General features: G+C 41.6%; 1 protein-coding gene across 3 annotated transcripts in view; it reads left to right on the top strand.

The window, feature by feature from the left end:
• VOPP1 (VOPP1, WBP1/VOPP1 family member) overlaps nucleotides 1-13348 on the top strand; it is a 79893-nt gene extending 66545 nt beyond the window's left edge. For all 3 annotated transcript variants that reach the window (XM_027656032.1, XM_027656030.1, XM_027656031.1), the window contains 3 exons: nucleotides 6961-7038; nucleotides 9079-9215; nucleotides 12891-13348. In XM_027656032.1, coding sequence (XP_027511833.1) covers nucleotides 6961-7038; nucleotides 9079-9215; nucleotides 12891-13072 — 397 coding nt within the window. In that variant the 3' untranslated portion in view covers nucleotides 13073-13348. The remainder of the gene's footprint in view (nucleotides 1-6960; nucleotides 7039-9078; nucleotides 9216-12890) is intronic.
• Nucleotides 13349-13696: the final 348 nt, after the last annotated feature.

Here is a 13696-nt window from a genome sequence, read left to right as displayed (position 1 = left end):
TTCATGTTAAAGCATGTTCCTGCCATGCATGGGAAGAGTCAATTATTTTTCTGATTGTGGAAAATACTGAATATATTCTGTTTGTGGTTTTTCATGGTTTTTGAACTAAATTTCTTGTGTATTTCCACATGCCTCTCTTAACTTTGCAGGTTAAGTTTTGTTGTATTTATCACACTGTCATATTCATCTGGCTTTTGAATGTAAGCCCTTATGTTCTTGGTGGTCAGTCCATAATAATAACAACTCTGTGCATTATCAAGAACCTGCAAATGTTCCTGATAAAAGCATTAAAAAAGCAATTTTTCTCTTACTATTACTCAAATAGCTTAGAGGGCACTTCTCTCAGTGTGTGTAGAAGAGGCTGGGAACTCCCTGTCCCCTCCCAAACTATAGACACCTGGTGTGTTGCATGATGGTAACTACTTTCTGTGCTCCACATCCTGTTATGTTTACTGCTTTTAATTAAGTTGGCTTTCCTGATGTCACACTTAGCTTTCCTTTTGCAATTACAGCTGCATGAAGTGTCAGCAGGTGTGTGCTTAGGGCAGTAATATAGCCGCTGATTTATTCTTCCATTTGATTTGAAGCCAGCATGGAGGAGAGAGACGGGAGGCAGTGTAATAGTTCTGCACACTTCCAGGCGCCTTGAATGTCTGGGACTCTACAGAAACGGAGACCTGGATTCAGGCCAGGGCCACCAATTTAGCATTGAGCAGCCACAGGGAAGGCCTGTTCGCATATGTGGTTCAATGCAAGAACTAAGTGCGCAGTTTGTGTGGCGAAGGAAGACAGCAGTAATTATCAGACCATCTGTATAAAAAAGCAACAGAAACTGACCACCATTGCTCAATTCTATGTGGCCTTAAACAATAACAGTACAAAACATCACAACTAGCTTCAGTAGTCAGTGCCCTTAAGGTGGTCTATTCCTTGCTTCAGATAAGGGGCTAGATTCCCCTTGATTTTGATGCAGCTGTTGAGGTTGTAGTCCTGACTGCTGTAGTCTCCCAGCAGCTAGATGCTTTGCTGTGCACTTGAATTTCCTTCAATGGATCAGTTGTCTAAAGTACAATCTGGGGAGAATTAGGCTACCAAATTAGCACCCAACTCATCTTGCTAGGAGCGAGTCCTGGGAAGGCGAGAAGGATTTAATATCACAGCCTACACAGGCCATCAAGTTGATGACTGACCTAATTTGAGATTTAAAACTCTGAATGATTTTGGAGCTGGAGACTGATGAGGCATAGGCAGCTTATTCTGAGAAAGGTGAAGAAAAAGAAAAAGAGGGCAGTGTCTCTGTCATCTAGTGGAGTACTCCTGTGAGATCAGACCCTCCTCTGGCTGAGGTGGAGTAGAGAACCCAGTCCCATCCCCTTTTCATTTCTAGAGGATGTGATAACCACAGTTTTGACTTATCATGAGTGAGCCTCAGTTTTTCCTGTGGAGGCTCTTTGAAGTACTCACCAGATTATTATATCTTCTATGTCCCAGGCAAACCCTAATGAGAGGATGAGAATGAATTTCTTCTGGCTTCCTGTCAGCAGGACAGGAAGTTTTGTACCTGGTTTGACAGCAGGTGAACAGCATCAAGGTGCATCTGACACCAAAGTCATCTTGAAGCTTTCTAACCCTTTCTAGGTAGGGAGGCCCTGAATTAAAATTTTGAAAGACTTGGTGGCACCTAATAACTGGCCATTAGTACCCCTGTCCTTCTCTGTATTTGATCAGGCAGTGGTTTGGTGAAGGAAAAAATGATTTACTATGCATTAGTGTCTTAAACTGAGGCAGACAGCAAATTCCTGGGTACCAATTGCCCCCTGCCAGCAGACTGCTTATGGTTTCCCAAAGCAGGGGTAAGATGCAGTAGGACTGCTCGCCCACTGGGAGCAGCTTGAGATATGAAGAACTAATTGTCTGCTTAATAAGGGGACCGATGATTAACTAGAAGTTCTCATTCCTGTTGATATGAGAAATTTACAATTCCACCTCCAGAAAATTCAAACTTGTCATACACATTATCTGTGGCTTACTTTTGTGAGAGCCTTAAGCTATGTTGTTTCTTTGCTTTGTTCTATGAAAGAAAAGCCTGCAGCCTATGTTGAAAAATGGCTAATTAAAGTTCTGTATACCAGAGGATAAAGCCCAAATCATGTCAATTCTTGCTAGGTTCTGCCACAAGGGGAGCAGAGAAAATTTCTTGATGGATAGGTGCTGGCCAGAAAGCCATGTGGTGAGGCTTGCTGCCTTTACAGACAACAAACCCTCTGTAGGGTGGCTTTCCTCTTGGGGTCTGAGAAGAGAGGGCTGGGGTTATGGTAAGCTGTTGGGTAGCAGCAGATTGTGAGAAGGGTTGGTTTCATAGGAGCAGCTGAGCAAATACTTCCCATCCCATCAGAAGTGGGTGAGGATTTGCCATGTTCTGCTGAATTCTTGCACGGAGACAGTGTTTATAGGCTCTTCACCTAAAGAGTAATTGAGAAATAAGCCCGTTTTCAGGTGTTTCCTGCTCTTGTTTTTCATGTCTGTGTGAAGGACGGGAGCCAAGTGTCTTGTCTTGTTGGAGATTTTAATTGTGCCAAAGCAGACAGGACTCTAACCTGAGCAAATATTGTTTCTGTTGCATCTGTTCTCTAGAAAAAAAATTACCTGACAGACCTTTTCTTCCTTTTTGTCTTACATTTTCTTACGTAGTTACGGGCTGGGCGATTTATCGAGTGTCTGGATAACTCTAGTGCTCTCCTGGGTACCAGCAGCAGTGTTTTTACTCCCAAGTACAGATGTGCCACTGAGGTCACAGTTGCATTCATCTATGAAGCAGTTATATTTATTATGATCTACTTATCCATTCACCAAAATCAGACCTACGTTTTACAAGGCACTGTTCTTGCATGCGCTGAGATCACCTTTGCCATGTATAAGAAAAGAAGTGCTTTTTGGGTGCTGAGAACCTGTAACTGCAGGTGACTGGAGTTGTGTCTCTGCTGAAAATTAGGCCATGTACATGCCAAGCAGACACAAACAACTGTAAGACCAAGGCTGGAAAGCAGATGTTGCCTATCACTCTGCTCCACCAGCCAAGGGCCTTGCTTGTGTTACTGCTCCTCAAGAGCTTAAGTGAATGCCAGTGGAAGAATGTGGCCTTTGTGTTGCAACATCTTTCTGGAGGGAGATTAAACCATTTTGGGACTCAGAAATAGTTACTTAAGCGGGACTTCTGAGTGCAGAGTTGGTCTGTGTTTTGATTTCCATTTTCAGTGGGCACATGTAGCAAAATGAGTTCCTTGGGATAACCTCTCTGGGGTGCTTGTAGCATTAAACTCTTCTACAAGTTGTTAGACATGCAGATACGGTCCTTTCATTCTACTGAATTATGAAAAGATGTACCTTTTAAATCATACATCACATTGCAGACAGTTTTCAAAAGAGAGACTGTATGCTTGGTGAAGTTGCAGATTAGTAGAGCAACTAATGGATTATATCTTATGCTATGTCATGGGTTAACTTTTGATCAATGAAACAAGCATTGACCTAGAGAAATGCAATTCTTAGGATCATGATGTGTGAAAGAGGGAAATCGGCTTTAGAAAAGTCTCATGTAAGAGATGGGCTCGGGCCAGTTTGGGTCGATAGTAAGGTTGTTCTTCTACTGGCATTGGGCACAACAGTCCTTCTCTGTAAAGCAAAACTAAAACACAAGTGTAATTTAAAGAAAATGCAACCAATTCAATAAACATATATTTGTGTGCTTAATCATGTTTTGCGGGTGGGTTTTTTTGTAGGTTTTTTTTTGTTTTCTTAATGAACCAGGATCTTAATTTTGCTGAGATTTGCTGTCAGGCAGTAAGAGATCAAGGAATGATTATACTTAAACTTCTATGTTACTCGATTAATAAACTGATTTTATTGTTGTTTTTTGCCTGCTAATAAATCTGGCTTTTGCAAGTAAGTTAATTATTGTGTTATTTGAATTGATATTGTCAGAAACTGTGTTGTTTTTTCATAGCACATTAAGTCAGGAACAAGAGATCAACAGAGCTTTTGCTGTAGCCTGAGAGCAGTATCAGCAAACAGGCTGTTTGTTCTTCCAGTCTTTTTTGGTGCTGCAGTCAGGTGGTGGGGAATAACAAGCTGCTGTTTGTATCATGGCATTGTCCTTGATTCCAGGCTCCTACCTATGGGTACATGTGTTCATTCTCACAGGCACACAAAATAAAACCCCTGTTTGGTTTTATGGCTAAAAAGTGAAAAAATTACTAGTGTCAGATCTCAAAGGGATTTGCCTCTGAGTTGTGATACAGGTTTACCTTCATAGATCCACCCAGCAAGTACAGTGCTTAGCCTTGGATGCAGTTGGCTCAGAAATTGGATTATCAGGAATTGGAGCTTCTCTAAACATGGGCACAATGAGAGACTCCTCTGTCCTTTACATCGCTGTTTTCAACCATTTGGAAGTGCAGTCATCTGTGTGGAAGACAAAACTTCTCTTTGATGGCTTGTTTGTTTGCCAGTCAATGGTCTCAGGAGCTTCATAAACATTCAGCAGTGTAGCATTTCTGACTTCCAGCTGGTACCTTAGCTCTCTTTTGCCAGAATAAAAGCTAAACCATTGAGACTTTTAAAATGGTGCTGACTCATAAGCCTAGATAATTTAAAGATTAAAAATAAAAAGTAAATTCAAGTACTATGCTTCTCATACAGATGCTCCTTTAATTTTGGTGATTTAAATGACTGTAATTACACATTTTAAAATAGCTGTTTCCCTTCTCTTCTGGTTCTTGAGAAAACAGATGCAAAATAAGCAATGCAAGGGTTGGGCATAGGAGAGGTGTACGTCCAGCTTCCATGCCCTCTCTGTTTTAGTTTAAATTTTATTACAAGTTAAGCTCTTGGGACTCTGGGAAATGGTGCATCTCCTCCTTATCCTGTGTATGGTCAGGTGTAGGTGTCGGAACTGACAAAGCCAGTATGAGGAGGCAGAGATAAAGACTGCTAACATCCCTAAAATCCTTCTTTTTATTTTTGCCTTAATGGCCTCAAGAAGGGCTTCTAGATTTATCGGTGCTGTTTCTTCTCTGCTTTTCTGGCCTGACAAAGTCCTTAGTGTGCAGCATCAGCTAAGGGGACAGGTGCCCATCGATGTGGCTGAAATGCTTCAACCAGAAGCATGTTGAAAAGCAAAAGGGTCGTGGTAGACCACTGGTTTAACAGAAGGCAGCAGTTTCCAGCCCATTTTGTAAGGGACCTGAATTCTGTCCATGCATTTGACATATGTCTTGAAAGCTCCTGTTGGGTTGATCCACTGTGGGAGTATGGAGGAATGCTTAATTTCTTGGTCCTGATAGGACTGAAGTTAATGCTGAGTTGCCAAGTCTTATTAGTAGTTTTATGAGGTCTGGTAGCTTTGAGTATGAGCAGTTGTTAGGATCCTGGCAAGCTTTAAAGAAGAAAAGTTGGAGATGGTTCGCTTTCAGGTTCAGTGACAGCAAAGTGGGTGTCTTCTCTTTTGATATGAGCAACTTCCTTTGCCTGAGTCTCAAACAGGGTACCTGAGTCTATTAATGAACCTTGCCATAGTGATCATGTCAGAGCCTCCAGCTTGCTTAAATAAATCCTACTTATTTGTCATCAGAAGAGTATGTAACTGTTTTCACTTGCAAAACAGCTGATTATGTATCCATAGAGCATCCTCCTCTGGCCTCAGTTAGAGAATGAAGCCTATGTGACAATGTGTTTTGTGAGCAAAGGCTTGTTAATTGAGCATGTAAATGTGTAATTGACTGTACAATTATTCAATTGAAGATTTTTAGTTTGCATACAAATACGAGAGCACACTCATGCGGTTGAGCAGATTTTCTAGGATCGGATGCTTAAATAAATATGTGCATTAAGCAAACAGATGTGAACACCCTTACAAAGACCAGTCCAGCTGGTCACCTCTTTTTTTTTTTTGGTATGTGGATATGATAATCTGCATATTTTCATCTGAGTCTGACACCATAGTTTCTGTGTTAGCTCGGTCCTTTTCCCTATGAAACGTGTCTCATTGGTGTGGGAAATGGCAGTTACTATAGAAATTGTTCAGAGGTTGCTGTTAATGTATGTTCTGGCTTTTAGTGAAGGTAGTACCTTGTGCTTCCAGTTATTGGTGTTGTAATACCTTTAATATTTCATATGAAATAGAACCATTTTTAATTTGAAATGTTGGGGGTTTTAGGGGAAAGCCTGTGTTAGTACTGGGAGTTGTTGGCAGTTGCAGTCCAGTGCAACTTCTGAGAAGCAAAAAAGGATGTTAAACTTGCAAATAACAGTACACTTTGTGTTTCTTTGCACTCAGTAGTTTCTGTGTTTGGAAGCTGCTGATTTGCAAAGAATGGGTGATCTGCAGTTTTGTCCTGGCAGTTCTTGTCTCTTGCAGTGAATAAAACCCCAGATGTCTGTTTGAGGTCTCCTGTGTTCATTTACTGTGAAAGAAAACACAGTAATACTGCTTTTCTTTATAACATGTCCTTATTTATACAGAATTGAACACTGCATTCAGTCTTTTTGAGGTGGTTTGAGATTTGGTATATAGGAAGGTAGTTTCAATAACACTCAAAAATTTCCTGAATAGTGAGAGAGCTGTTCCACATATGTGATAGACAACTTCATCCAGCCAAGGGTAATCTGTTCTTGTTCATAGGCCCACAGAATGGTTTGGGTTGGAAGGGACTTTTAAAGATCATCTAGTCCAACTCTCCTACCTGCCCCTCTAGTGGCAGGGGATCTTCAACTAGACCAGTATGCTCAAAACCGCATCCAGCTTGGCCTTGAACACTTTCGTGAGGCTTTGCCTCCTGGACTCATGGCAATGTCATAAATAATGCTTTGGTCAGGGGTGTGAATGGTGTCAGGGTTGAGAATGCCATTTTAAGCTGAGTGACAACCACTCCCCTTATGCCCCATCTCTTTATTTCTCTGCAGATGTCGCTCCTATGAAGATTGCTGTGGTTCAAGATGCTGTGTAAGAGCTCTCTCTATCCAGAGACTATGGTATTTTTGGTAAGTCAGGGCATGTGGGAATTTTATGTTTGTCCTTAACTTGTCTTGTTTGTTGGACTTAAATCAGGGTATTGCCAGCCCTAGCATTTTAAAGTACAGTAGTACAAGTATGCGGTAAAGTGTACATGTACATAGAAATGCAATGATTTGGGGTTTTTGCTTATAAAATTCTCCCGATGTAGTGAGAAAACACTGGAAAAGGTTACTCGTGTCAGGTTGACCTTTCCTGCTTCTGTATCCTGTGGGTTTGTACAGGCAGTGGTCCCATTTTTATCTGAAATTGCTGAATTCTTTATGCCTGTCCTAGCTACTACAAAGCAGTGGTGTTCATCTGTTTTTGTTGGGCACTCAGTTTTAAAAGAGGATTGTATGAGGAGGATTGTGCTTTTAGGCAGGGTTTAATATATTCTTGCCAGCTGAATTGAGGCTTCAATTAAAAAGGAAGAGAAGTACATTTATGTCTATGAGGATTTTACTGGAGATGACAGCAAGGGAAAAGAAGGCAGAAAGATTTGAGCTTGTGAAACCAGCAGCTCCGTAATCTGGATAAAGCTTAAACAAATCACTGTTATATACATAATGAAAAAATAAGGTAAATTCCTTTTGGAGTGGAATTTAAGAAAGCACCTGAATAAAACCTTCTCATTGTCTCATTGCAGTAGATAGAAAGCAAATAGTCTCCTAGAAAACCTGATTTCAGGCATTTTTATGTAGAATTTGAAGTCTGATTAAAAAAATAAAAGCTTTAAAAATTGAAACAAATAAACACTGAAAACCAGAAGCCTGATATATACTATAATACAGAGATTTCCCAAAGCTGACTGTAGGATTTCAGTGTACAATCCTTACTGATGTAACTGAAGAGCTCTCTATCTCAATCCCTGGGGTGACGTCGTAAATCTCTGTTTTTCTGTTTGGAACAAATCCTTTGCAGGAGTATTGCCAAAGGGGAATCTATTAATATTGGCTCAGGGAAACAGGACCTCCTTCTGCTCTCATTTCTAATGTAGAAACAAGAACAGAGTTTGACCCTTTGCGTGAAATTACTCTTGCTGCCATGCTGTGCCACACGCTTCCTCTCAGGCATCTGGGAATTCTTCAGAGGAGATAAGCATGGTGTGTAGGCTTGCCTCTGGCCAACTTCCTTCCCTTCCAAAAAAACACAGTTGTCATTGTCCAAGGGCCACCAAATGAGAAGGCACTTACAGCAGAAGAACCATGTGTATTTAAAAGAGCTTGCATGAGTCACTGGCATGTCTTATAACTCGTCAAGAAAACACAGTGAAAGCCACTGTCAAAAGAACAAAATCTCGTGTGCCCTTGCTGCATATTCCTACTTTCACAGCACCAGGGCAAGGGAATGATGAGGACAGTTTAGTTAGGTCAAAAAAGCAGCTAAGAGGAGGAGAACTGAAGCAAAATTATGTCCTTTTCCTTCAGAATTTAATGACCCATCTAGGAAGCACAAAGCAAAGCTTGTCGTCATCGGTGCTGAATGCTTCAGTCTTCTGGCTTGAGCTTAAATGCCAGCTACCATATTTCCCACAGGAGATGGAATTACAGTGTTGGGTGGTTTAAGAACATCTAAGAATCTTCTTTTAATGGCAACTGCAGAATAGTATTCCTCTGTCTCCCACAAACCTCCTGACCAGCCTAGATGCTGTAAGCCTGAAGCCTGCATCCAAGATGCACAGTTTGAAACTGTACTTACCTGGAATTTCAGTTCAGCATCCTGGTGGCAATGGTCAGGTATGAACGTGAACTTTCGAAAAGGTCAAGGGTGTTTTTGTTTCAGATTTGTATTTTACATGACAGAAGACATTGACAATAGTACAAATCACTAAATACGTCCATAATGCATCCATAAGTGCCCCATGTGTGCTGCCTTAAATGACAGACCTGCTCTCAAGAGACATCCTATTTAAGAAACCCTGTTAAAAGTCGTAGGCTGATGTAAGGTGTTTTCAGTGAACAGTCTGGGTTTGAGAGCTGCCTGAATGCAGGTGGGTTTTGACTTCCCTCTTTTTTTTTTTCCCCCAGGTTCCTTTTGATGATGGGAGTTCTGTTCTGTTGTGGAGCTGGTTTCTTTATCCGAAGACGGATGTACCCTCCTCCATTAGTAGAAGAACCTACTTTTAATGTGTCTTACACCAGACAACCAGTCAACACTGCATCAGGTCAGAGACTGCTCATTATAAAAGTTTCACTAGTTTCTTACATTTGCCAAAGTATTTTAAAAGGGCAGGCTTTGAGCTTTTGTTTGTTTGCGTTTTGGGAACTGTGGGATTCTGACAAGGGATTGCACTTGATTAAACCACGCAGCCACCTCCTGTGATGAGTGATGTCTTCAGCCTTTCAAACAGCATTATTCAGCTGCAGTGTACAGAAGTGGTTTTGAAACCCAAGATCAGAGGACTTTGAGTTCCCTTCTGTTTTGGTTCCTAATTCCTTTATAGCTGTGTATCCATGCATGGAAGGAGGCTAGCAAGCTCCCCCTTTGCAGTGTAGACAAAATGATAGGTATCCAAAATGAACAGTACTGTGAAGAAAGAGTTTAAATACAACTGATAACATCTGGCAGAGGTGAAGGAAAGCCTAGCATTTTCTTCCACAGTCTGGCTGTCTTGCAAGTCTTTTTATTTGCCTTCAATACTCTGTGCTACAGTTTTTCTGTGGCAAAGTGGTCCATCTCCCGTGTTAGTCTGCTTACTGTCTCTCCAGTCAGTACTGGCTGTGAGCATCAGGAGGATCCTACCTAGTGAGGGCTCCTCTGACAATACTGCTTTCAAAATTTGTAATTTCTTCCCCTCTGTTAAATAGTTCCAGTTCGGAGAATCCTGCAAAATGTGACTTACCTGTAAGCAGAAGCTGTTTGTGCCTTATTTTAAATGCAGCTCTCTCTAGTTGAAAGACCTTCTACAGTGCTGAGATTTTATCTGAGTGCACACTCTGGTGCTTTCTTTCTCCCTGCCTCAGCAGGGCCAAACTGAGACATTTTTAACTGCTCTCCACATTGCACAAGTCAGTGCTAAAGTGTGCCAGCGAAAGTACACACACATACACATATGCAGGCGTGCTTGGGACACTGGCACTTTTTCTCCCAGACCATCACGGAAACAAGACTGAATATTTTGTAATGAGAAGAAGGACCTCTCAGAAAATATGGTGCCTAAAACTTCTCTATCGAAAGTCTTCCGAACTATTACATCTCTGTGCAATACTGCATCAAGACAGCCTCCTTACAAAAGTGTCCTAAAACACCTCCCCCAGCTTGCTGTGACTATGAGTGTTGTGCAGAAATGCAGCATTTGGGCTCTGACTGCTCTAGTGCCAGCTATTACACATCCATGTGCCTCGTGTAGACTTTGGAAATGTTCTTTCTTTATCCTTAAGCATGGACTCATAGTGCATTCCTCTGCCCTCTCTCAGGTCTAAACGGTTAAAAAAGTGTTACAGACACTTTATTCACCCTCCTTGTTTAAATCCTAAGAGGTATTTTTTAGGGCTTCTGTTCTGCATCTGTTTTTCTCCTTGACTGAACAGAGAGTATTTTTCAGCTGTGGGGAGAGCCAAGCTGACTAAACTGATATTTTTAAGCCTGAAAAATAGCCTTGAGATTATGTGAACAGGGAGTGTCTTTGGCTGGATTGGTAAACACTGGATTTAAATTTAGAGCACTGTTTTACTTTTTCATGATGCTTCATGGAACACAAATCATGGACAAATATAAAATAAGCACAAGCTCTTTGACCTGTTTTTGGCACTTGCTTCCAGACTGTTGTTACTGTTACTTAAAAGCTTTGGGCTCTGAGGTAACTCCATCTTTTTTTTTTATTTTATTTTTTATTTTTAGTTTTTCTACTAATCTAGGAATATTCAGCAGATAATTTCCAGGTTTGGTAGCAGTAGCCAATTCACTGTTGAGGTCGATGGAGCCCTTTAAAACATGTTTCATTGCCAGTCTCCTTCCTTCTCTGCAGTGATAGAAGCAGCGTTTTCTGCTGGGAGTGCTTTTTCTGTGGGCCTGATTGGGAAAATAAATTGAACACCTCGCCCACAAGAAGCAGTTTGCAGATCTGGTGGTATCCCTCACTTCAGTCCTGGCCTACATAGCCCCAAACTGGTGGTTCAGGTGCTGGCAATGGTCAGGTCCCTTTACGGTCACTTACCAAATGCTTGCTCAGCTGATCCCACAAGGACGTTGATATTCAGATGTTGTTTTCTTCTGTGTTTAATGAACTGAAAGATTGGTGTCCACACTTCCCTCCCCTCTCTCCCGCCACAGATTCAATATTACATGTAAATTTTAATGCAAATGGTTATTTTCCTAAAGAGCAAGCTGCAGAAAGCTACCTCAACCTCTCCAATTTCCTATAAAGATGGGAATCAGCAACCCAGAGCTGGGCAGGATTTAACTGTCCATTTAATCAAAAATGCTTAAGAAAAAGGCTACAGAAGAGGGTAATAGCCCAAATTTTGGAGAGGTAAGATTCAGCTCCTGGCTTTTGGACAGGTTAGCCCAGCCTGGCTCTCCTGCAGTCATGAACTGGATGCAGAGCAGGGGTCTTGTTACTGGAGCAAAGAAGGGATGCTGTGGAGCAGCTCTCTTCACTCACACAGGCAAAAGGAAAAACTATTGTGATGGTGTGTTAAAAATTACTGTGTTAAGAAGGAAATAGCTTCATTCCTGATCTTTCTATCCTCTTTCCTCCTGAGTGTCCAAACACAGCTCCTTTGGCAGACACCTCAGGCTCTAGGACAGTTTGTGTCCATGTTCCCTATCTGATTTTAATATTGTAATAACATGTTTTGGGATTTGGCATGTAGCTCTTTCCTGAATGCTTGAGGTTGTAGGAATGCTTAAAGAAGCCTGTATTCCTTCTGTGGCAATACTGAGCCCAGGGTCACAGAAAGGAATGATTGAGGGGGAGATCCCTTAGAGTCTGTGTCATTTTAGGAAACACAGATTAGCATCAAAAGAAGAAAACTTGTTGGTCAGACATGATCTTTTTTTCTCAGTCCATCTTTATTTAAGTAGACAGGGAGAAAGAGAAGAAAACTAATTTACTTCTTAAGATAGAGACAGTCTGTGAATTCAATTGCATTAGGTCATCTTCACCACCCGCTGTGATATCTGAGGAGGGTTACACACCACCTTGGTTCCTAATGGCAGCAGTCTCTGTTACTCCTCGTGTGTCATAGCCACGGAATTTTGTGTTTGATCATACATTTCCTTTCCATGTCCCTGCAGGCTCAGACGTCATTTCTTAAATTTAATCTGTGCAAAACAATCTTGTCCCATTGTGTTAGCCAGCCGTAACTGGCTTCAACTTGGCCTCTTGCTTCCAAGCTGTATCATACCTAGAAGGGAAATTATCTGAGATGCACTCTGACTTATCACCAGATCCAGTACACCACAAAATAATCTATGAAGTCCTTTTGTAAGATTTGACACCTGAGTCAGGGCCACAGTAGAAACTCCTTTGTCCATCTGGGATCCTACACCTCTCCTCTCTGCAGACATAGTAGCTTTTCTGTCAGTGCAACTGAACAGGGATTGCTGTTTTCCCTTTCAAATGGTTGTTGCTTGGACTAGTGGTGCCCTTTGTTTCACTAAGTGATTTCAATTGAATGCAAAATTGAAACTCTTGGTGATATCTGAAGAAGTGAATGTAGTCCTGCAAGGCTGTGTTTTCTCTGGAAGGGAGAAAGATAGCTCCTTGTCTTTACTCTGATGAACACTTTGAAAAAAACTTGAATTTATCTGGTTGCGCAGAGCACAGGCCCTGGGAGACCACAACCTGATGTCACTGCTGTTGTTGACACCTTTTCTTTCCTGTTCTTTCTTTCAGGGTCACAACAACCTGGAGTGCCGTATTACACAGATCCAGGTGGACCTGTGATGAATCCCATGGCTATGGCTTTCCACGTCCAGCCCAATTCCCCACAAGGAAACCCGGTTTACCCACCCCCACCTTCCTACTGCAACACACCACCTCCCCCATACGAGCAGGTGGTGAAATCCTCCACGTGAGGACTCTGGCTCTCTAACGTGACTGTGCGAGAAGAAGGTGCAATTGCAAAATGACCAAGATGGAGGGCATCTGCCCCTTTGAACACTTGCTAGTTCTCCAAGTCCTCTCTCCCTCCCTTCCCTGCACCTTTCCTCATTAAAGTTATTTGCAAAGGGGGTGATTTTTAAATTTTTTTTTCTTTTGTTTTCAGTAGAAGTGGATTTTTTCTTTGTCTTCAAAATGAGAGAAGTTGTCTTTGTAATGCTTTTAATGGAAACCTATATTTAAAACCTGTATGTCTTTCTCTTTATTTATTGTTCATTTTAATCATGGTTTTAATTGCATTGTGGCACGTTACTGATAGCAGTTCTTTCTGCAGCCCCAGAGTGATGCACCCTCCTAAGACCCCACAGCAGAAATGCCCTCATCTAAGGGAAATAGAGAAAGAGGGTAGAAGTGGGTAGGACAATGCTTTTATCAGAAATTGTGAAGACCATGTTTTTCTTTTATGATTTTTTCTTGTACAGTTTGGTTCTGATGTATAACAGAAAGATGCTGCAATAGAAGTTGCTGTGACTGGAGTACCAGCATTGGTTGAGCCATGGCAGGGGTTCTGCCAAGTGCCCTAGAAAAGAGGGAGTCAT

The sequence above is a fragment of the Corapipo altera genome, unplaced genomic scaffold, assembly GCF_003945725.1.
Source record: "Corapipo altera isolate COAL_440 unplaced genomic scaffold, ASM394572v1 59, whole genome shotgun sequence".
In the NCBI taxonomy this organism is placed as follows: Eukaryota; Metazoa; Chordata; class Aves; order Passeriformes; family Pipridae; genus Corapipo; species Corapipo altera.
This window is presented reverse-complemented; position numbering and strand designations above follow the sequence as displayed.